The sequence below is a fragment of the Oncorhynchus nerka genome, linkage group LG12 (genome assembly GCF_034236695.1).
Source record: "Oncorhynchus nerka isolate Pitt River linkage group LG12, Oner_Uvic_2.0, whole genome shotgun sequence".
NCBI classification, from domain to species: Eukaryota; Metazoa; Chordata; class Actinopteri; order Salmoniformes; family Salmonidae; genus Oncorhynchus; species Oncorhynchus nerka.
The window spans coordinates 15,613,648-15,639,351 of NC_088407.1; the positions used below are offsets into that span (position 1 = coordinate 15,613,648).

General features: G+C 45.8%; 1 protein-coding gene across 3 annotated transcripts in view; it reads left to right on the top strand.

The window, feature by feature from the left end:
- gc2 (guanylyl cyclase 2) overlaps positions 1-25,704 on the top strand; it is a 48,650-nt gene that overhangs the window by 19,475 nt on the left and 3,471 nt on the right. For 2 of the 3 annotated variants that reach the window (XM_065025276.1, XM_065025277.1), the window contains exons 13-26: positions 13,413-13,497; positions 13,784-13,880; positions 14,147-14,278; positions 14,512-14,592; positions 15,219-15,395; positions 15,826-15,982; positions 16,356-16,505; positions 16,904-17,052; positions 17,285-17,448; positions 17,631-17,823; positions 19,577-19,751; positions 19,967-20,065; positions 21,824-21,918; positions 22,326-22,414. In XM_065025276.1, coding sequence (XP_064881348.1) covers positions 13,413-13,497; positions 13,784-13,880; positions 14,147-14,278; positions 14,512-14,592; positions 15,219-15,395; positions 15,826-15,982; positions 16,356-16,505; positions 16,904-17,052; positions 17,285-17,448; positions 17,631-17,823; positions 19,577-19,751; positions 19,967-20,065; positions 21,824-21,918; positions 22,326-22,414 — 1,843 coding nt within the window. Of the gene's footprint in view, positions 1-13,412; positions 13,498-13,783; positions 13,881-14,146; positions 14,279-14,511; positions 14,593-15,218; positions 15,396-15,825; positions 15,983-16,355; positions 16,506-16,903; positions 17,053-17,284; positions 17,449-17,630; positions 17,824-19,576; positions 19,752-19,966; positions 20,066-21,823; positions 21,919-22,325; positions 22,415-22,512; positions 22,617-25,704 lie in introns of all 3 variants that reach the window. The other variant, XM_065025278.1, reaches the window with a different exon arrangement.

Here is a 25,704-nt window from a genome sequence, read left to right on the forward strand (position 1 = left end):
CTATATACAGGGGTACTGGTACAGAGTCAATGTGGAGACTATATACAGGGGGTACTGGTACAGAGTCAATCAATGTGGAGACTATATACAGGGGGTACCGGTACAGAGTTAATGTGGAGACTATATACAGGGGTACCGGTACAGAGTCAATGTGGAGGCTATATACAGGGGGTACCGGTACAGAGTCAATGTGGAGACTATATACAGGGGGTACCGGTACAGAGTCAATGTGGAGACTATATACAGGGGTACCGGTACAGAGTCAATGTGGAGACTATATACAGGGGGTACCGGTACAGAGTCAATGTGGAGACTATATACAGGGGGTACCGGAGTCAGAGTCAATGTGGAGGCTATATACAGGGGTACCGGTACAGAGTTAATGTGGAGACTATATACAGGGGGTACCGGTACAGAGTCAATGTGGAGACTATATACAGGGGTACCGATACAGAGTCAATGTGGAGACTATATACAGGGGTACTGGTACAGAGTCAATGTGGAGACTATATACAGGGGTACCGGTACAGAGTCAATGTGGAGACTATATACAGGGGGTACCGGTACAGAGTCAATGTGGAGACTATATACAGGGGGTACCGGTACAGAGTCAATGTGGAGACTATATACAGGGGGTACTGGTACAGAGTCAATGTGGAGACTATATACAGGGGGTACCGGTACAGAGTCAATGTGGAGACTATATACAGGGGGTACCGGTACAGAGTCAATGTGGAGGCTATATACAGGGGGTACCGGTACAGAGTCAATGTGGAGGCTATATACAGGGGGTACCGGTACAGAGTCAATGTGGAGACTATATACAGGGGGGTACCGGAGTCAATGTATATACAGGGGGTACTGGTACAGAGTCAATGTGGAGACTATATACAGGGGTACCGGTACAGAGTCAATGTGGAGACTATATACAGGGGTACCGGTACAGAGTCAATGTGGAGGCTATATACAGGGGGTACAGGTACAGAGTCAATGTGGAGACTATATACAGGGGGAGTACTGTACAGAGTCAATGTGGAGACTATATACAGGGGTACCGGTACAGAGTCAATGTGGAGGCTATATACAGGGGGTACAGAGTCAATGTGGAGGCTATACAGGGGGGGTACCGTCAATGTGGAGACTATATACAGGGGGTACCGGTACAGAGTCAATGTGGAGACTATATACAGGGGGTACCGGTACAGAGTCAATGTGGAGGCTATATACAGGGGTACTGGTACAGAGTCAATGTGGAGACTATATACAGGGGGGTACCGGTACAGAGTCAATGTGGAGACTATATACAGGGGGTACCGGTACAGAGTCAATGTGGAGGCTATATACAGGGGGTACCGGTACAGAGTCAATGTGGAGGCTATATACAGGGGTACCGGTACAGAGTCAATGTGGAGGCTATATACAGGGGGTACTGGTACAGAGTCAATGTGGAGACTATATACAGGGGTACCGGTACAGAGTCAATGTGGAGGCTATATACAGGGGGTACCGGTACAGAGTCAATGTGGAGGCTATATACAGGGGGTACCGGTACAGAGTCAATGTGGAGGCTATATACAGGGGGTACCGGTACAGAGTCAATGTGGAGGCTATATACAGGGGGTACCGGTACAGAGTCAATGTGGAGGCTATATACAGGGGGGTACCGGTACGGTACAGAGTCAATGAGTCAGAGTCATGTGGAGACTATATACAGGGGTACCGGAGTCATGTGGAGATATACAGTTAATGTGGAGACTATATACAGGGGTACCGGTACAGAGTCAATGTGGAGGCTATATACAGGGGGTACCGGTACAGAGTTAATGTGGAGACTATATACAGGGGGTACCGGTACAGAGTCAATGTGGAGGCTATATACAGGGGGTACCGGTACAGAGTCAATGTGGAGGCTATATACAGGGGTTTACCGGTACAGAGTCAATGTGGAGACTATATACAGGGGGTTCCGGTATAGAGTTAATGTGGAGACTATATACAGGGGGTACCGGTACAGAGTCAATGTGGAGGCTATATACAGGGGGTACCGGTACAGAGTTAATGTGGAAACTATATACAGGGGGTACCGGTACAGAGTCAATGTGGAGGCTATATACAGGGGGTACCGGTACAGAGTCAATGTGGAGACTATATACAGGGGGTACCGGTACAGAGTCAATGTGGAGACTATATACAGGGGGTACCGGTACAGAGTCAATGTGGAGGCTATATACAGGGGTACCGGTACAGAGTCAATGTGGAGACTATATACAGGGGTACCGGTACAGAGTCAATGTGGAGACTATATACAGGGGGTACCGGTACAGAGTCAATGTGGAGACTATATACAGGGGGTACCGGTACAGAGTCAATGTGGAGACTATATACAGGGGGTACCGGTACAGAGTCAATGTGGAGACTATATACAGGGGGTACCGGTACAGAGTCAATGTGGAGACTATATACAGGGGGTACCGGTACAGAGTCAATGTGGAGACTATATACAGCAGGTACCGGTACAGAGTCAATGTGGAGACTATATACAGGGGGGGTACCGGTACAGAGTCAATGTGGAGACTATATACAGGGGGTACCGGTACAGAGTCAATGTGGAGACTATATACAGGGGGGGGTACCGGTACAGAGTCAATGTGGAGACTATATACAGGTACAGAGTCAATGTGGAGGCTATATACAGCGGGTACCGGTACAGAGTCAATGTGGAGACTATATACAGGGGGGTACCGGTACAGAGTCAATGTGGAGACTATATACAGGGGGGTACCGGTACAGAGTCAATGTGGAGGCTATATACAGGGGGTACCGGTACAGAGTAAATGTGGAAACTATATACAGGGGGTACCGGTACAGAGTCAATGTGGAGACTATATACAGGGGGTACCGGTACAGAGTCAATGTGGAGACTATATACAGGGGGTACCGGTACAGAGTCAATGTGGAGGCTATATACAGGGGGTACCGGTACAGAGTCAATGTGGAGACTATATACAGGGGGTACCGGTACAGAGTCAATGTGGAGACTATATACAGGGGGTACCGGTACAGAGTCAATGTGGAGGCTATATACAGGGGTACCGGTACAGAGTTAATGTGGAGGCTATATACAGGGGGTCAATGTGGAGACTATATACAGCAGGTACCGGTACAGAGTCAATGTGGAGACTATATACAGGGGGGTACCGGTACAGAGTCAATGTGGAGACTATATACAGGGGGTACCGGTACAGAGTCAATGTGGAGACTATATACAGGGGGTACCGGTACAGAGTCAATGTGGAGGCTATATACAGGGGTACCGGTACAGAGTCAATGTGGAGACTATATACAGGGGGTACCGGTACAGAGTCAATGTGGAGACTATATACAGGGGGTACCGGTACAGAGTCAATGTGGAGGCTATATACAGGGGGTACCGGTACAGAGTAAATGTGGAAACTATATACAGGGGGTACCGGTACAGAGTCAATGTGGAGACTATATACAGGGGGTACCGGTACAGAGTCAATGTGGAGACTATATACAGGGGGTACCGGTACAGAGTCAATGTGGAGACTATATACAGGGGTACCGGTACAGAGTCAATGTGGAGGCTATATACAGGGGTACCGGTACAGAGTCAATGTGGAGACTATATACAGGGGGTACCGGTACAGAGTCAATGTGGAGACTATATACAGGGGGTACCGGTACAGAGTCAATGTGGAGGCTATATACAGGGGGTACCGGTACAGAGTTAATGTGGAGGCTATATACAGGGGGGTACAGGTACAGAGTCAATGTGGAGACCATATACATGGGGGTACTGATACAGAGTCAATGTGGAGACTATATACAGGGGGTACTGGTACAGAGTCAATGTGGAGACTATATACAGGGGGTACCGGTACAGAGTTAATGTGGAGGCTATATACAGGGGGTACCGGTACAGAGTCAATGTGGAGGCTATATACAGGGGGTACCGGTACAGAGTCAATGTGGAGGCTATATACAGGGGGGTACTGGTACAGAGTCAATGTGGAGACTATATACAGGGGGTACCGGTACAGAGTCAATGTGGAGACTATATACAGGGGTACCGTACAGAGTCAATGGTACAGAGTTAATGTGGAGGCTATATACAGGGGGTACCGGTACAGAGTCAATGTGGAGGCTATATACAGGGGGTACCGGTACAGAGTCAATGTGCAGGCTATATACAGGGGGTACCGGTGAGGAGTCAATGTGGAGGCTATATACAGGGGGGTACCGGTACGGAGTCAATGTGGAGACTATATACAGCGGGTACCGGTATAGAGTTAATGTGGAGACTATATACAGGGGGTACCGGTACAGAGTCAATGTGGAGGCTATATACAGGGGGTACCGGTACAGAGTTAATGTGGAGACTATATACAGGGGGTACCGGTACAGAGTCAATGTGGAGGCTATATACAGGGGGTACCGGTACAGAGTCAATGTGGAGGCTATATACAGGGGTTTACCGGTACAGAGTCAATGTGGAGACTATATACAGGGGGTTCCGGTATAGAATTAATGTGGAGACTATATACAGGGGGTACCGGTACAGAGTCAATGTGGAGGCTATATACAGGGGGTACCGGTACAGAGTTAATGTGGAAACTATATACAGGGGTACCGGTACAGAGTCAATGTGGAGGCTATATATATACACAGGGGTGTACCGGTACAGAGTCAATGTGGAGACTATATACAGGGGGTACCGGTACAGAGTCAATGTGGAGACTATATACAGGGGGTACCGGTACAGAGTCAATGTGGAGGCTATATACAGGGGTCAATGTACTATATACAGGGGGTACAGAGTCAATGTGGAGACTATATACAGGGGGTACCGGTACAGAGTCAATGTGGAGACTATATACAGGGGTACCGGTACAGAGTCAATGTGGAGACTATATACAGGGGGTACCGGTACAGAGTCAATGTGGAGACTATATACAGGGGTACCGGTACAGAGTCAATGTGGAGACTATATACAGGGGGTACCGGTACAGAGTCAATGTGGAGACTATATACAGGGGTACAGGTACAGAGTCAATGTGGAGGCTATATACAGGGGGTACCGGTACAGAGTCAATGTGGAGACTATATACAGGGGGTACCGGTACAGAGTCAATGTGGAGACTATATACAGGGGGTACCGGTACAGAGTCAATGTGGAGGCTATATACAGGGGGTACCGGTACAGAGTCAATGTGGAGACTATATACAGGGGGTACCGGTACAGAGTCAATGTGGAGACTATATACAGGGGTACCGGTACAGAGTCAATGTGGAGACTATATACAGGGGGTACCGGTACAGAGTCAATGTGGAGACTATATACAGGGGTACCGGTACAGAGTCAATGTGGAGACTATATACAGGGGGAGACTACCGGTACAGAGTCAATGTGGAGACTATATACAGGGGGGTACCGGTACAGAGTCAATGTGGAGGCTATATACAGGGGGTACCGGTACAGAGTAAATGTGGAAACTATATACAGGGGGTACCGGTACAGAGTCAATGTGGAGACTATATACAGGGGGTACCGGTACAGAGTCAATGTGGAGACTATATACAGGGGGTACCGGTACAGAGTCAATGTGGAGGCTATATACAGGGGGTACCGGTACAGAGTCAATGTGGAGACTATATACAGGGGGGTACCGGTACAGAGTCAATGTGGAGACTATATACAGGGGGTACCGGTACAGAGTCAATGTGGAGACTATATACAGGGGGTACCGGTACAGAGTACAGAGTCAATGTGGAGGCTATATACAGGGGGTACCGGTACAGAGTAATGTGGAAACTATATACAGGGGGTACCGGTACAGAGTCAATGTGGAGACTATATACAGGGGGGTACCGGAGACTACAGGGGGTACCGGTACAGAGTCAATGTGGAGACTATATACAGGGGGTACCGGTACAGAGTCAATGTGGAGGCTATATACAGGGGGTACCGAGTCAGAGTCAATGTGGAGACTATATACAGGGGGTACCGGTACAGAGTCAATGTGGAGACTATATACAGGGGGTACCGGTACAGAGTCAATGTGGAGGCTATATACAGGGGGTACCGGTACAGAGTCAATGTGGAGGCTATATACAGGGGGTACCGGTACAGAGTCAATGTGGAGGCTATATACAGGGGGTACCTATATACAGGTACAGAGTCAATGTGGAGACTATATACAGGGGTACCGGTACAGAGTCAATGTGGAGGCTATATACAGGGGGTACCGGTACAGAGTCAATGTGGAGGCTATATACAGGGGGTACCGGTACAGAGTCAATGTGGAGGGGGTTCTATATACAGGGGGTACCGGTACAGAGTCAATGTGGAGACTATATACAGGGGGTACCGGTACAGAGTCAATGTGGAGACTATATACAGGGGGTACCGGTACAGAGTCAATGTGGAGGCTATATACAGGGGGTACCGGTACAGAGTCAATGTGGAGACTATATACAGGGGGTTCCGGTACAGAGTTAATGTGGAGACTATATACAGCGGGTACTATATACAGGTACAGAGTCAATGTGGAGACTATATACAGGGGTACCGGTACAGAGTCAATGTGGAGACTATATACAGGGGGTACCGGTACAGAGTCAATGTGGAGACTATATACAGGGGGTACCGGTACAGAGTCAATGTGGAGACTATATACAGGGGGTACCGGTACAGAGTCAATGTGGAGACTATATACAGGGGTACCGGTACAGAGTCAATGTGGAGGCTATATACAGGGGGTACCGGTACAGAGTCAATGTGGAGACTATATACAGGGGGTACCGGTACAGAGTCAATGTGGAGACTATATACAGGGGTACCGGTACAGAGTCAATGTGGAGGCTATATACAGGGGGTACCGGTACAGAGTCAATGTGGAGGCTATATACAGGGGGTACCGGTACAGAGTCAATGTGGAGGCTATATACAGGGGGTACCGGTACAGAGTCAATGTGGAGGCTATATACAGGGGGTACCGGTACAGAGTCAATGGGAGACTATATACAGGGGGTACCGGTACAGAGTCAATGTGGAGACTATATACAGGGGTACCGGTACAGAGTCAATGTGGAGACTATATACAGGGGGTACCGGTACAGAGTCAATGTGGAGGCTATATACAGGGGTACCGGTACAGAGTTAATGTGGAGACTATATACAGGGGGTACCGGTACAGAGTCAATGTGGAGGCTATATACAGGGGGTACCGGTACAGAGTCAATGTGGAGGCTATATACAGGGGTTTACCGGTACAGAGTCAATGTGGAGATATATATACAGGGGACTATATACAGTCCGGTATAGAGTCAATGTGGAGACTATATACAGGGGGGTACAGGTACAGAGTCAATGTGGAGACCATATACAGGGGGGTACTGGTACAGAGTCAATGTGGAGACTATATACAGGGGGTACCGGTACAGAGTTAATGTGGAGGCTATATACAGGGGGTACCGGTACAGAGTCAATGTGGAGGCTATATACAGGGGGTACCGGTACAGAGTCAATGTGGAGGCTATATACAGGGGGTACTGGTACAGAGTCAATGTGGAGACTATATACAGGGGGTACCGGTACAGAGTCAATGTGGAGACTATATACAGGGGGTACCGGTACAGAGTTAATGTGGAGGCTATATACAGGGGGTACCGGTACAGAGTCAATGTGGAGGCTATATACAGGGGGTACCGGTACAGAGTCAATGTGCAGGCTATATACAGGGGTACCGGTACAGAGTCAATGTGGAGGCTATATACAGGGGGTACCGGGGTACAGAGTCAATGTGGAGACTATATACAGGGGGTACCGGTATAGAGTTAATGTGGAGACTATATACAGGGGTACCGGTACAGAGTCAATGTGGAGACTATATACAGGGGGTACCGGTACAGAGTTAATGTGGAGACTATATACAGGGGGTACCGGTACAGAGTCAATGTGGAGGCTATATACAGGGGGTACCGGTACAGAGTCAATGTGGAGGCTATATACAGGGGTTTACCGGTACAGAGTCAATGTGGAGACTATATACAGGGGGTTCCGGTATAGAGTTAATGTGGAGACTATATACAGGGGGTACCGGTACAGAGTCAATGTGGAGGCTATATACAGGGGTACCGGTACAGAGTTAATGTGGAAACTATATACAGTGGGGGGTACTATATACGGTACAGAGTCAATGTGGAGGCTATATACAGGGGGTACCGGTACAGAGTCAATGTGGAGACTATATACAGGGGTACCGGTACAGAGTCAATGTGGAGACTATATACAGGGGGTACCGGTACAGAGTCAATGTGGAGGCTATATACAGGGGGTACCGGTACAGAGTCAATGTGGAGACTATATACAGGGGGTACCGGTACAGAGTCAATGTGGAGACTATATACAGGGGGTACCGGTACAGAGTCAATGTGGAGACTATATACAGGGGGTACCGGTACAGAGTCAATGTGGAGACTATATACAGGGGGGTACCGGTACAGAGTCAATGTGGAGACTATATACAGGGGGTACCGGTACAGAGTCAATGTGGAGACTATATACAGGGGGTACCGGAGTCAATGTGAGACTATATACAGGGGTAGTCAATGTGGAGGCTATATACAGGGGGTACTGTAATGTGGAGACCGGTACAGAGTCAATGTGGAGACTATATACAGGGGGTACAGAGTCAATGTGGAGACTATATACGGTACAGACAGAGTCAATGTGGAGACTATATACAGGGGGTACCGGTACAGAGTCAATGTGGAGGCTATATACAGGGGGTACCGGTACAGAGTCAATGTGGAGACTATATACAGGGGGTACCGGTACAGAGTCAATGTGGAGACTATATACAGGGGGTACCGGTACAGAGTCAATGTGGAGACTATATACAGGGGGTACCGGTACAGAGTCAATGTGGAGACTATATACAGGGGGTACCGGTACAGAGTCAATGTGGAGACTATATACAGGGGTACCGGTACAGAGTCAATGTGGAGACTATATACAGGGGTACCGGTACAGAGTCAATGTGGAGGCTATATACAGGGGTACCGGTACAGAGTAAATGTGGAAACTATATACAGGGGGTACCGGTACAGAGTCAATGTGGAGACTATATACAGGGGGTACCGGTACAGAGTCAATGTGGAGACTATATACAGGGGTACCGGTACAGAGTCAATGTGGAGGCTATATACAGGGGTACCGGTACAGAGTCAATGTGGAGACTATATACAGGGGGTACCGGTACAGAGTCAATGTGGAGACTATATACAGGGGGGGTACCGGTACAGAGTCAATGTGGAGACTATATACAGGGGGTACCGGTACAGAGTCAATGTGGAGGCTATATACAGGGGGTACCGGTACAGAGTAAATGTGGAAACTATATACAGGGGTACCAATGGTACAGAGTCAATGTGGAGACTATATACAGGGGGTACCGGTACAGAGTCAATGTGGAGACTATATACAGGGGGTACCGGTACAGAGTCAATGTGGAGGCTATATACAGGGGGTACCGGTACAGAGTCAATGTGGAGACTATATACAGGGGGTACCGGTACAGAGTCAATGTGGAGACTATATACAGGGGGTACCGGTACAGAGTCAATGTGGAGGCTATATACAGGGGGTACCGGTACAGAGTCAATGTGGAGGCTATATACAGGGGGGTACTGGTACAGAGTCAATGTGGAGACTATATACAGGGGGTACCGGTACAGAGTCAATGTGGAGACTATATACAGGGGGTACCGGTACAGAGTCAATGTGGAGGCTATATACAGGGGGTACCGGTACAGAGTCAATGTGGAGGCTATATACAGGGGGTACCGGTACAGAGTCAATGTGCAGGCTATATACAGGGGGTACCGGTACAGAGTCAATGTGGAGGCTATATACAGGGGGGTACCGGTACAGAGTCAATGTGGAGACTATATACAGGGGGTACCGGTATAGAGTTAATGTGGAGGCTATATACAGGGGGTACTGGTACAGAGTCAATGTGGAGACTATATACAGGGGGTTCCGGTACAGAGTTAATGTGGAGGCTATATACAGCGGGTACCGGTACAGAGTCAATGTGGAGACTATATACAGGGGGGTACCGGTACAGAGTCAATGTGGAGGCTATATACAGGGGGTACCGGTACAGAGTAAATGTGGAAACTATATACAGGGGGTACCGGTACAGAGTCAATGTGGAGACTATATACAGGGGGTACCGGTACAGAGTCAATGTGGAGACTATATACAGGGGGTACCGGTACAGAGTCAATGTGGAGACTATATACAGCAGGTACCGGTACAGAGTCAATGTGGAGACTATATACAGGGGGGGTACCGGTACAGAGTCAATGTGGAGACTATATACAGGGGGTACCGGTACAGAGTCAATGTGGAGACTATATACAGGGGGTACCGGTACAGAGTCAATGTGGAGACTATATACAGGGGGTACCGGTACAGAGTCAATGTGGAGGCTATATACAGCGGGTACCGGTACAGAGTCAATGTGGAGACTATATACAGGGGGTACCGGTACAGAGTCAATGTGGAGACTATATACAGGGGGTACCGGTACAGAGTCAATGTGGAGGCTATATACAGGGGGTACCGGTACAGAGTAAATGTGGAAACTATATACAGGGGGTACCGGTACAGAGTCAATGTGGAGACTATATACAGGGGGGTACCGGTACAGAGTCAATGTGGAGGCTATATACAGGGGTACCGGTACAGAGTCAATGTGGAGACTATATACAGGGGGTACCGGTACAGAGTCAATGTGGAGGCTATATACAGGGGGTACCGGTACAGGGGTACCAGTACAGAGTTAATGTGGAGGCTATATACAGGGGGGTACAGGTACAGAGTCAATGTGGAGACCATATACAGGGGGGTACTGATACAGAGTCAATGTGGAGACTATATACAGGGGGTACTGGTACAGAGTCAATGTGGAGACTATATACAGGGGGTTCCGGTACAGAGTTAATGTGGAGGCTATATACAGGGGGTACCGGTACAGAGTCAATGTGGAGGCTATATACAGGGGGTACCAGTACAGAGTCAATGTGGAGGCTATATACAGGGGGTACCGGTACAGAGTCAATGTGCAGGCTATATACAGGGGGTACCGGTACAGAGTCAATGTGGAGGCTATATACAGGGGGGTACCGGTACAGAGTCAATGTGGAGACTATATACAGGGGGTACCGGTATAGAGTTAATGTGGAGACTATATACAGGGGGTACCGGTACAGAGTCAATGTGGAGGCTATATACAGGGGGTACCGGTACAGAGTTAATGTGGAGACTATATACAGGGGGTACCGGTACAGAGTCAATGTGGAGGCTATATACAGGGGGTACCGGTACAGAGTCAATGTGGAGGCTATATACAGGGGGTTACCGGTACAGAGTCAATGTGGAGACTATATACAGGGGGTACCGGTACAGAGTCAATGTGGGGACTATATACAGGGGGTACCGGTACAGAGTCAATGTGGAGACTATATACAGGGGGTACCGGTACAGAGTCAATGTGGAGACTATATACAGAGGGTACCGGTACAGAGTCAATGTGGAGACTATATACAGCGGGTACCGGTACAGAGTCAATGTGGAGACTATATACAGGGGGGTACCGGTACAGAGTCAATGTGGAGACTATATACAGGGGGGTACCGGTACAGAGTCAATGTGGAGACTATATACAGGGGGTACCGGTACAGAGTTAATGTGGAAACTATATACAGGGGGTACCGGTACAGAGTCAATGTGGAGGCTATATACAGGGGGTACCGGTACAGAGTCAATGTGGAGACTATATACAGGGGGTACCGGTACAGAGTTAATGTGGAGACTATATACAGGGGGTACCGGTACAGAGTTAATGTGGAGGCTATATACAGGGGGTACCGGTACAGAGTCAATGTGGAGGCTATATACAGGGGGGTACCGGTACAGAGTCAATGTGGAGGCTATATACAGGGGGTACCGGTACAGAGTCAATGTGGAGACTATATACAGGGGGGTCCATGACCAGTTGCAGAGGGAGGTATGTAGTCCCAGGGTTCTTAGCTTATTGATGATCTTTGAGGGCACTATGGTGTTGATGTTGAATGCTGAGCTGTAGTCAATGAATAGCATTCTCACATAGGTGTTCCTTTTGTCCTGGAGGGAAAGGGCAGTGTGGAGTGCAATAGAGATTGCGTCATCTGTGGATCTGTTGGTGCGGTATGCAAATTGGAGTCTGTCTAGGGTTTCTGGGATAATGGTGTTGATGTGAGCCATGACCAGCCTTTCAAAGCACTTCATGGCTATAGATGTGAGTGCTACTGGTCGGTAGTCATTCATTCAGGTTACCTTAGTGTTCTTGGGCACAGGCACTATGGTGGTCTGCTTGAAACATGTTGGTATTACAGACTCGGACAGGGAGAGGTTAAAAATGTCAGTGAAGACACTTGCCAGTTGGTCAGCGCATGCACGCAGTACACGTCCTGGTTATCTGTCTGGCCCTGCGGAATGTTGACCTGTTTAAAGGTCTTACTCACATCGGCTGCGGAGAGCGTGATCACACAGTCTTCCGGAACAGCTGGTGCTCTCATGCAGTGTTATTTGCCTCGAAGCGAGCATAGAAGGAGTTAGGCTCGTGTCGCTGGGCAGCTCTCGGCTGTGCTTCCCTTCGTACTCTGTAATGGTCTGCAAGAAATGGCATTCAACACCGTGGTACGTTTTTACCGTAGCCAACTGGTTTACAATACCTGATTATTTGACCACAGTACTGTATGTACTGTAGTACTGTATGTACTGTATGTACTGTTGTACTGTATGTACTGTAGTATTGTATTTACTGTTGTACTGTAGTACTGTATGTACTGTAGTACTGTATGTATTGTATAAGGATAATGAAACTAAAATTGTGCATGTCAAGTTATATTCAAATTCTGTATGGAAAATTACATTTACCATCTAATATTTGTGTGTTCAGCACTTCAAAAATAACAGTTTTTAAAACGTGTATCTCGTGTGTTTTGCTATTGGACCAATTAACGTTAGTTAAAATGACTAAATGGTGAGCATTTAGTCATCTGATGTATTGATGACCAAACTAAATGTTCTCATGGTATTTCAAGGAAAAAGTAGATTGTGCGACTCAGGGGTGAAAGATGTGTAAAACTTCCGTGTTATTTCACGGAAAAAGTAGATTTTGCGACTCAGGGGTGAAAGATGTGTAAAACTCCAATGAATGCACAATCAAAGGTTCTGAACAGAAGAGAGGGGGTATTACAAGTGTTATCAGTTTAGAGTTTTGTACTTAAAGAGTTTTGAAAATACTTGTGAAAAATGTGTGAAATGTTTTCCCCAGGTGTGGATCCATTCTCTGCTGTTAGGATCTTCCTGGGATTCGTCCAGACGGGTTTCGTCTTGTTTATTCTAACCTACTGCATCAAGTAAAGCTCTACAACATGATCTTGCCTATACAGTCCTTCTCATACATGTTCCACTATACGTACTGGCCACAATTCCAAACTAAGGGGAAAGATAGGCACCATCTTAACTCTTAACATCTTAGTTGTCTGACCAGTTGAGTTGGCTGAACTGTCCCTGAATTGTTAGCATTGGCCCTTTTAAGGGCCACCCCTAGAGTGAATGTTGGTTATCCTATTGGTTATGGTCTTAATGAGGTCAACCATCCATCATTTCTCTTTGTTTATGTCTCTGTCTCTTGTTGTCTAGGCGACGCATCAACCACATCCGGTTGTTCCGGGGTCCCAACAAGATCCTGCTCACCCTTGACGACGTCACCTTCATCAACCCGTCGCTTAGCAACAAGGTCAGCAGTTATAGACTAATGCAGGAGTTAAATATTCAAATAGACAATTTACCTCTTCAACTTTTAAGAAACTTTTTTTGTTGCTTTTTCGTTTGAGCCTTTTCTATATTTTTTCATTAAAAAAACAATTATTGAATGTACAAAGCGACAGACCGGAACAGGGGTCCATGTTCTTTACTGACTTGCCTAGTTAAATAAAGTTCAAATAAATAAATAAATGTTGTCGTGAAACTTAAACCAAGATGTCTCCTCTCAAACATTTTCAGAAGCTTAGTATAGACAGTAACAGAAAGATCAGTGGAGTCTCTCTGACGAGCCATTCACAGCACAGCCTCACGTCCCCCTTCTCTGAGCAATCCCCTGCTACCTACGAGAACTCCAACGTCGTCCTCTATGAGGTGAGACAGAGTACAATGTTTGAGTCATTTGTTATGACAAACTGCGTTAATTGAATACATGTTTGTGATGAACATCTGAGGGTGGAAATTCTTGACTATTGTGGCCCAATATCTTAATATTGGTTCAGTAAGATAGATTTGGAGCCAACTACAAACAAACTGACACATACTTGTAAAATGCTATTTTAATATTTGATACCATAGATAATTAAAATGTTGTTATTTTTCTCCAGGGAGACTGGGCGTGGCTGAAGAGACTACCTCATGGAACGTTCAGGAATATCAACCCCAAAACCAGTGACGTGTTTGAATTGGTGGGTTTCCTTTAGAAATATATATTTATTCATGTTAATTCATATCCTTGGGTATCGTTTCCTTTAGAAATATATATTTATTCATGTTAATTCATATCCTTGGGTATAGTTTCCTTTAGAAATATATATTTATTCATGTTAATTCATATCCTTGGGTATAGTTTCCTTTAGAAATATATATTTATTCATGTTAATTCATATCCTTGGGTATAGTTTCCTTTAGAAATATATATTTATTCATGTTAATTCATATCCTTGGGTATCGTTTCCTTTAGAAATATATATTTATTCATGTTAATTCATATCCTTGGGTATAGTTTCCTTTAGAAATATATATTTATTCATGTTAATTCATATCCTTGGGTATAGTTTCCTTTAGAAATATATATTTATTCATGTTAATTCATATCCTTGGGTATAGTTTCCTTTAGAAATATATATTTATTCATGTTAATTCATATCCTTGGGTATAGTTTCCTTTAATGTTGATGCCATCTTGCTGTCGTGGTATTTTCAGAAGTTCTCCACCCTGTTGCAAATACGATACCAAATCCATACAATTCCTACTTCAATCTGCACTGACCCTCTAACCTCTAACCCCTGACCCCCCACCACCACACACACAGATGAAGGACATGCGTCATGAGAACATTAACCTCTTCCTGGGTTTCTTCCACGACTGTGGAGTGTTTGCCATCGTAACCGAGTTCTGCACCAGGGGAAGCATGGAAGACCTATTGCTCAATGAGGATGTCAAACTGGATTGGATGTTCAAGTCATCACTACTGCTGGACCTTATTAAGGTAGGGTGGAAGGAGGGAGGAGAGGAGAGGAGAGGAGAGGAGAGGAGAGGAGAGGAGAGGAGAGGAGAGGAGAGGAGAGAATGTTCAAGTCATCTCTACTATTATACCTTATTAAGGTAGGGTGGAGGGAGGGAGGGAGGGAGGGAGGGATTGATGTTCAAGTCATCTCTACTATTAGACCTTATTAAGGTGAGGAGAGGAAGGGAGGGATGGAGGTATGACTTGGAAAGGAAGGAGGAAGAGAAAGGGCAGGAGATTTGAAAGTGCCTCAGCCAGAGGGAGGGAGGGAGGAGGGAGGGAGGGAGGGAGGGAGGGAGGGAGGGGAAGGAGGGTTCTAAAGTGAATGAGGTAAGGTGGAAGATTATGTCTGGCTTCCATGCTTATCTCCATTGTTCTGTCTCTGAGTTCTATGTTCCGTGTTCTCCCCCAGGGTATGAAGTACCTGCACCACAGGAACTTGTATCACGGTCGTCTGAAGAGCAGGAACTGTGTGGTGGATGGACGCTTCGTCCTGAAGATCTCAGACTACGGATACAACGAGGTTCTAGAGGCAGCAAAGTTCCCCTACACAGAACCTCCTGCAGAGGGTGAGTAGGTCTGGAGAGGAGTGGAGAGAGTTTTGCCTTGAGTCTGGACAGAGTTCCGTCTGGACAGAGTTCCGTCTAGAGAGGGTTCCATCTGGACAGGGTTCCGTCTGGACAGGGTTCCGTCTGGACAAGGTTCGGTCTGGACAGGGTTTTGTCTGGAGAGGGTTTTGTCTGGACAGGGTTCCGTCTGGACAGAGTTCCGTCTGGACAGGGTTCCGCCTGGACAGGGTTCCAACTGGACAGGATTCCGTCTGGACAGGGTTCCGTCTGGACAGGGTTCTGTCTGATAAAAAAGTGCATATAACAGTAGTGTGTTTATGTACAGTATGTGTTTGTATGGTTCTCTTCGTGTGTGTGTGTCCCTCCCTCCCAGACCTGTTGTGGACTGCCCCTGAGATTCTGCGTGGCCCCTCCCCCGGTCTCTACGGCAGTCTCCATGGAGACGTGTACAGCTTCGCCATCATCATGCAGGAAGTGGTCATGAGAGGCCCGCCTTTCTACATGCTGGAGCAGTCTGCTGCAGGTAAGAGACTACATTACCCAGAGTACGCCTGTACTACAGGTAACAGAAGTGGTCATGAGGGGCCCACCATTATGCATGATGGAGCAGTCTGCTGCAAGTAAGAGACTTCTTGGTAACACTTTATTTGGATAGTCCATCTGTCAGTAAGACCTGTCCCTCTCCATTAGATGTTTCTGCCATTGTGAGACAATAAAGTTGTGATTTGAATTGAATATGACTGGCTCCATCTAAATGTCTCTCTGTGATTCCTTGAATTTGATCTCATCGCCTCCATCGTAACCATATTGGAGGAGAAGATCTGAGGTCCCTCCCCTCAAACCTTCTGCTCCAATGAGTTTTAAGGAGGAATTGAGGAAAGATTAATTTACCTGAATACTCCTCTGACCCCTGTCCTCCAGAGTTGATCCAGAAAATCCGTAAGCCCCCTCCTCTGTGTCGTCCGGTGGTCTCCCCTGACTACGCCCCTATGGAGTGTATCCAGCTGATGAAACAGTGTTGGAACGAAGAGCCAGACAGGCGGCCATGCTTCGACCAGATCTTTGACCTGGTACAGAGGATTGGGGGGTATACAATGCCTTCAAATCTGTGTGTGTGTTTCAGAAACTCAAACTCTCTCTCTCTCTCTCTCTTCCTCTCTCTCTCTATCCCTCTCTCTCGTCCACCCCTGCCTCTCACTCACCTCTTCTCTCTCTCTCTCTCTCTCTCTCTCTCTCTCTCTCTCTCTCTCTCCCCTCTCTCCCTCTCTCTCCCTCTCTCCCTCTCTCCCTCTCTGTCTCCAGTTTAAGAACATCAACAAGGGCAGGAAGACCAACATCATAGACTCCATGTTGAGGATGCTGGAGCAGTACTCCTCTAACCTGGAGGAGCTGATCAGAGAGAGGACTGAGGAGCTGGAGATAGAGAAACAGAAGACTGAGAAACTACTCACTCAGATGCTGCCACCGTAAGTACACACACACACACACACACACACACACACACACACACACACACTGGAGGAGCTGATCAGAGAGAAGACAGAGGAGCTGGAGATAGAGAAACAAAAGAGGGATAAACTACTCACGCAGATGCTCACTCACACGTACACACACAAACCCACACACACACACTCCCTCTCTTTCCTAGGACGGTTGCGAATGCCCTGAAGGTGGGTGGTACGGTGGAACCGGAGTACTTTGACAACGTGACGCTGTACTTCAGTGACATCGTTGGCTTCACCACCATCTCAGCCAATAGCGAGCCCATCGAAGTGGTTGACCTTCTGAACGACCTCTACACGCTGTTTGACGCAATCATTGGCAACCACGATGTCTATAAGGTAGAGAGAGAGAGAGAGAGAGAGTGTGTATGTGTGCGTGTGTATGTGAACCACACATTAATCACACAATGACACTCAGCAGTGCCCTACAACTACTACAACTTCCTGTAGGGAAACTTAACAGTGCCCTAATTGGCTTTGGTCTGCCCAGTACATTTCCCTTTATATATACAGTACCAGTCAAAAGTTTGGACACAGCTACTCATTCAAGTCGTGTTTCTTTATTTTGACTATTTTCTACATTGTAGACATCAAAACTATAAAATAACACTCATGGAATCATGTAGTAACCAAATCCCAAAATATTTTTGATTATAGATTCTTCAAAGTAGCCACCCATTCTCTCAACCAGCTTCACCTGGAATGCTTTTCCAACATTCTTGAAAGAGTTCCCACATATGCTGAGCACTTGTTGGCTGCTATTCCTTCACTCTGCAGTCCAACTCATCCCAAACCATCTTAATTGGGTTGAGTTCGGGTGACTGTGGAGGCCAGGTCATCTGATGCAGCACATCACTCTACTTTTTGGTCAAATAGCCCTTACACAGTCTGGATGGGTGTAGGGTCAATGTCCTGTTGAAAAACAAAGGATAGTCTCACTAAGATGTCATATCGCTGCAGAATGCTGTGATAGCCATGCTGGTTAAGTGTGCATTGAACTCTAAATAAATCACTGACAGTGTCATCAGCAAAGCACACCATCACACCTCCTCCTCCATGCTTCATGCTGGGAACACATGCAGAGATCATCCACACACACACTGTCAGTACCTACTCTGCGTCTCACAAAGACAAGGTAGTTGGAAACCAAAAATCAAACATTTGACTCATCAGACCAAAGGACAATTTCCACCGGTCTAATGTCCATTGCTCGTGTTTCTTGGCACAAGCAAGTCTCTTCTTATTATTGGTGACCTTTAGTAGTGGTTTCTTTGCAGCAAATCGACCATGAAGGCCTGATTCATGCAGTGTCCTCTGAACAGTTGATGTTGAGATGAGTCTGTTACTTAAACTCGGGGAATCGTCTATTTGGGTTGCAATTTCTGAGGCTGTTAATTCTAATGCTTATCCTCTGCAGCAGATGTAACTCTGGGTCTTCCTTTCCTGTGGCCGCCATGAGAGCCAGTTTCATCATAGCGCTTGATGGTTTTTGCGACTGCACTTGAAGAAACTTTCAAAGTTCTTGAAATGTTCCGTATTGACTGACCTTCATGTCTTAAAGTAATGATGGACTGTCATTTCTTTTTGCTTATTTGAGCTGTTCTTGCCATAATATGGACTTACCAAATAGGGCTATCTTCTGTATACCCCCCCTACCTTGTCACAACATAACTGATTGGCTCAAACGCATTAAGAAGGTAAGAAATTCCACAAATTAACTTTTATCAAGGCACACCTGTTAATTGAAATGCATTCCAGGTGACTACCTTATGAAGCTGGTTGAGATAATGCCAAGTGTGCAAAGCTGTCATCAAGCAAAGGGTGGCTACTTTGAAGAATCTCAAATATAAAATATACTTTGACTAGTTTAACGTTTTTTTGGTTACTACATGATTCCATATGTGTTATTTCATAGTTTGGATGTCTTCACTATTATTCTACAATGTAGAAAATAGTAAAAACCAAGAAAAACCCTTGAATGAGTAGGTGTGTCCAAACTTTTGACTGGTACTGTATATATATACTTCATATATCACCTGAAGTTAATTGACCAATCAAAATGTTTCCCACCCGTCCTCCTCTCTACCCGTAGGTGGAGACGATAGGCGATGCCTACATGGTGGCGTCAGGGTTACCGGTTGCCAACGGAGATCGTCACGCGGCAGAGATATCCAACATGGCGCTAGACATCCTCAGTGCTGTGGGCACCTTCAAGATGAGACACATGCCTGACGTACCTGTACGGATACGCATAGGATTACACTCAGGTGAGAGATACAGGGGCTACACACACTTACAGATGAACGCACAGGCACGAAGATCACACAGTGCCTATCTATAGTGTGTGTGTGTGTGTGTGTGTGTGTGTGTGTGTGTGTGTGTGTGTGTGTGTGTGTGTGTGTGTGTGTGTGTGTGTGTGTGTGTGTGTGTGTGTGTGTGTGTGTGTGTGTGTGTGTGTGTGTGTGTGTGTGTGTGTTTGTAGGTCCGTGTGTGGCGGGGGTGGTGGGACTGACCATGCCTAGATACTGTCTGTTCGGAGACACTGTCACCACAGCCTCTCGTATGGAGTCCACTGGGATGCGTAAGTTATAATACACAATGCAGTATACAATGCCTTAGGAAAGTAGTGAGACCCCTTCACTTTTCCCAAATGTTGTTATGTTACAGCCTTATTCTGAAACTGATTTTTTTTCTTCTAGTTCCCTCATCAATCTACATACAATACCCCATAATGACGAACCAAAAACAGGTTTTTAGAAATAAAAAATATATTTAAAAAAATGAAATATAACATTTACATAAGTATTCAGATCCTTTACTCAGTACTTTGTTGAAGCACCTTTGGCAGTGATTACAGCCTTGAGTCTTCTTGGGTATGACGCTACAAGCTTGGCACACCTGTATTTGGGGAGTTTCTCCCATTCTTCTCTGCAGATCCTCTCAAGCTCTGTCAGGTTGGATGGGGAGCGTTGCTGCACAGCTATTTTCAGGTCTCTCCAGAGATGTTAGATCGGTTTCAAGTTCGGGCTCTGGCTGAGCCAATCAAGGACATTCAGAGACTTGTCCCGAAGCCACTCTTGCGTTGTCCTAGCTGTGTGCTTAGGGTCGCTGTCCTGTTGGAAGGTGAACCTTCGCCCCAGTCTGAGGTCCTGAGCAGGTATTCATCAAGGATCTCTGTCCTTTGCTCCATTTATCTTTACCTCAATCCTGACTAGTCCCCCAGTACCTGCCGCTGAAAAACATCCCCACAGCATGATGCTGCCACCACCATCATTCACCGTAGGGATGGTGCCAGGTTTCCTCCAGATGTGATGCTTGGCTTTCAGGCCAAAGAGTTCAATCTTGGTTTCATCAGACCAAAGAATCTTGTTTCTCATGGTCTGATAGTCTTTAGGTGCCTATCGGCAAACTCCAAGTGGGCTGTCATGTGCCTTTTACTGAGGAGTGGCTTCTGTCTGGCCACTCTACCATACAAGCTTGATTGGTGGAGTGCTGCAGTGATGGTTGTCCTTCTGTAAGGTTCTCCCATCTCCACAGAGGAACTCTCGAGCTCTGTCAGAGTGACCATCGGGTTCTTGGTTACCTCCCTGACCAAGGCCCTTCTCCCCCGATTGCTCAGTTTGGCCAGGTGGCCAGCTCTCAGTAGAGTCTTGGTGGTTCCAAACTTCTTCCATTTAAGAATGATGGCGTCCACTGTATTCTTGGGGACCTTCAATGCTGCAGACATTTTTTTGTACTCTTCCCCAGATCTGTGCCTCGACACAATCCTCTCTCAGAGCTCTACGGACAATTCCTGTGACCTCATGGCTTGGTTTTAGCTCCGACATGCACTGTTGACTGTGTAACCTTATATAGACAGGTGTGTGCCTTTCCAAGTCATGTCCAATCAATTAAATTTACCACTGGTGGACTCCAAGTTGTAGAAACATCTCAAGGATGATCAATGGAAACAGGATGCACCTAAGCTCAATTTCGAGTCTCATAGCAAAGGGTCTGAATACTTATGTAAATAAGGTATTTCTGTTCGATTTTTTAAATGAATTTACTAAAGTTTCTAAAAACACGTTTTCGCTTCGTCATTATGCGTTATTGTGTAGTAGATTGCTGAGAAAAATATATATTTAATCCATTTTAGAATAAGGCTGTAACGTAACAAAATGTTGAAAAGGTCAAGGGGTCTGAATACTTTCTGAAGGCTCTGTATATGCACTGTTCTAGCTTATGTTCATTCTAAAGAAGTTTAGGGCTTGTCGTGGGTTCATGAAAGAGCCATGAAGCTTCTCTAGAGAGTGTCTATGGGAACTTGACTTTGTGAGTGTCCTGCCGCCTATATTTGCAGCCTACAGAATCCATGTCCATAACAGCACAGTTAAAATCCTGCTGGAACTCAAGGCAGGATACAAGGTGCAACTGAGAGGCAAAACTGACCTGAAGGTAAGAGACAAAAGACTGACTACACCTGGGACCACCATCATGTTGCATACAGTAAGCTCAGATCTCCCTAGAACTACCAAGAACTCTCTAGAACTACCAAGAACTCTCTAGAACTACCAAGAACTCCCTAGAACTACCAAGAACTCTCTAGAATTACCAAGAATTCCCCAGAACTACCAAGAACACTCTAGAACTACCAAGAACTCTCTAGAACTACCAAGAACTCCCTAGAACTACCAAGAACTCCCTAGAACTACCAAGAACTCTCTAGAACTACCAAGAACTCTCTAGAACTACCAAGAACTCCCTAGAACTACCAAGAACTCTCTAGAACTCCCTACTGAACTCTCCGTCTCTCACTCTCTCATCTCTGTATCCTTTCCTCCTATACTCTCTCCTCTCCACAGGGAAAAGGAGGAACAGAGGAGACCTACTGGCTCATAGGGAAGGACAACTTTGAGAAACCTCTCCCCGTCCCCCCTGAATTCAAGAAAGGGTAAGGAACGCCTTCCTCCATTCCCTCCGCTCTCCCTCCTCCACTATCTGTGCCTTTTCTTGTTGATCCTGCCTCTGTGTCCGATTCGTTTTCCACAGGCAAATGGCTCATGGCCTGCAGATGGAGGAGATAGCGAGGTACAAGAAGAAAAAAGCTGAGAAACTGCAGCAGCTTACAAAGAAGAATAACTGAATTACATAAGGTAATGTTATGCATGGAAAATGTATAACATTACTTGTTTGGTGACGTTTTTACTTGCTGTAGTTTGGGACTTTCCAGGCAGTCATTGTACATAACAATTTGTTCTTACCTGACTTGCCTGGTTAGATAAAGGTTCAATAAACAAAACTCATCCAACCTGGTTTGGTTTACCACCCAACACCGTTCATATTCATTTGTTGGTCACTGATCAAATCAGTTCTTCTACTTTACAAGTTTAAGGCCGAGATTGAATCAAAGGTGCGTTTTCGACAATATGCACTTTTGATTCAATCCAAGTTTCACTTGTAAACAGTGATATGTGAACATTTGATTCTGAGTATTTCAATATAATTTAAGCTAATATACTGTTATGAGAGCACTATTTTAATAGAGCAAATAATCCTGATCCTATCATAACTACCCCTGGGAGGGCAGAGATCTTGATACATCTGGGACACGTACCTACCATATAGTTACTATGTGAGCTGGGACATGTACCTACCATATAGTTACTATGTGAGCTGGGACACGTACCTACCATATAGTTACTATGTGAGCTGGGACATGTACCTACCATATAGTTACTATGTGAGCTGGGACACGTACCTACCATATAGTTACTATGTGAGCTGGGACATGTACCTACCATATAGTTACTATGTGAGCTGGGACATGTACCTACCATATAGTTACTATGTGAGCTGGGACACGTACCTACCATATAGTTACTATGTGAGCTGGGACACGTACCTACCATATAGTTAATATGTGAGCTGGGACACGTACCTACCATATAGTTACATGTGAGCTGGGACATGTACCTACCATATAGTTACTATGTGAGCTGGGACATGTACCTACCATATAGTTACTATGTGAGCTGGGACACGTACCTACCATATAGTTAATATGTGAGCTGGGACACGTACCTACCATATAGTTACTATGTGAGCTGGGACATGTACCTACCATATAGTTACTATGTGAGCTGGGACATGTACCTACCATATAGTTAATATGTGAGCTGGGACATGTACCTACCATATAGTTACTATGTGAGCTGGGACACGTACCTACCATATAGTTAATATGTGAGCTGGGACATGTACTATGTGAGCTGGGACACCATATAGTTACTATGTGAGCTGGGACATGTACCTACCATATAGTTAATATGTGAGCTGGGACACGTACCTACCATATAGTTACTATGTGAGCTGGGACATGTACCTACCTGGGACACGTACCTAGTTACTATGTGAGCTGGGACACGTACCTATCATATAGTTAATATGTGAGCTGGGACACGTACCTACCATATAGTTACTATGTGAGCTGGGACATGTAGTTACTATGTGAGCTGGGACATGTACCTACCATATAGTTACTATGTGAGCTGGGACACGTACCATATAGTTACTATGTGAGCTGGGACACATACCATATAGTTACTATGTGAGCTGGGACACGTACCTACCATATAGTTACTATGTGAGCTGGGACACGTACCTACCATATAGTTACTATGTGAGCTGGGACATGTACTGGGACACGTACCCATATAGTTAATATGTGAGCTGGGACACGTATAATTACTACCATATAATTACTATGTGAGCTGGGACATGTACCTACCATATAGTTACTATGTGAGCTGGGACAGGTACCTACCATATAGTTAATATGTGAGCTGGGACACGTACCTACCATAATTACCTGGGAGTTACTATGTGAGCTGGGACAGGCTGGGACCTACCATATAGTTACTATGTGAGCTGGGACAGGTACCTACCATATAGTTAATATGTGAGCTGGGACACGTACCTACCATATAATTACTATGTGAGCTGGGACATGTACCTACCATATAGTTAATATGTGAGCTGGGACACGTACCTACCATATAGTTACTATGTGAGCTGGGACATGTACCTAACATATAGTTAATATGTTATGTGAGCTGGGACACGTACCTACCATGTAGTTAATATGTTATGTGAGCTGGGACACGTACCTACCATATAGTTAATATGTTGGCTGGGACAGGTAGCTACCATGTAGTTAATATGTTATGTGAGCTGGGACAGGTACCTACCATATAGTTACTATGTGAGCTGGGACACGTACCTACCATATAGTTACTATGTGAGCTGGGACACGTACCTACCATATAGTTAATATGTGAGCTGTGACACGTACCTACCATATAATTACTATGTGAGCTGGGACACGTACCTACCATATAGTTAATATGTGAGCTGGGACATGTACCTACCATATAGTTACTATGTGAGCTGGGACAGGTACCTACCATATAGTTAATATGTGAGCTGGGACACGTACCTACCATATAATTACTATGTGAGCTGGGACATGTACCTACCATATAGTTAATATGTGAGCTGGGACAGGTACCTACCATATAGTTAATATGTGAGCTGGGACACGTACCTACCATATAGTTACTATGTGAGCTGGGACAGGTACCTACCATATAGTTAATATGTGAGCTGGGACATGTACCTAACATATAGTTAATATGTTATGTGAGCTGGGACACGTACCTACCATGTAGTTAATATGTTATGTGAGCTGGGACACGTACCTACCATATAGTTAATATGTTGGCTGGGACAGGTAGCTACCATGTAGTTAATATGTTATGTGAGCTGGGACACATACCTACCATATAGTTACTATGTGAGCTGGGACAGGTAGCTACCATATAGTTAATGTTAAGTATGCTGGGACAGGTAGCTACTATATAGTTAATATGTTATGTGAGCTGGGAAAGGTAACTACTGTATAGTTAATATGTTATGTGACCTGGGACAGGTAGCTACTATATAGTTAATATGTTATGTGACCTGGGACAGGTAGCTACTATATAGTTCATATGTTATGTGAGCTAGGACAGGTAGCTACTATATAGTTCATATGTTATGTGAGCTGGGACAGGTAGCTACTATATAGTTAATATGTTATGTGAGCTGGGACAGGTACCTACCATATAGTTAATATATTATGTGAGCTGGGACAGGTACCTACCATATAGTTAATATGTTATGTGAGCTGGGACAGGTACCTAC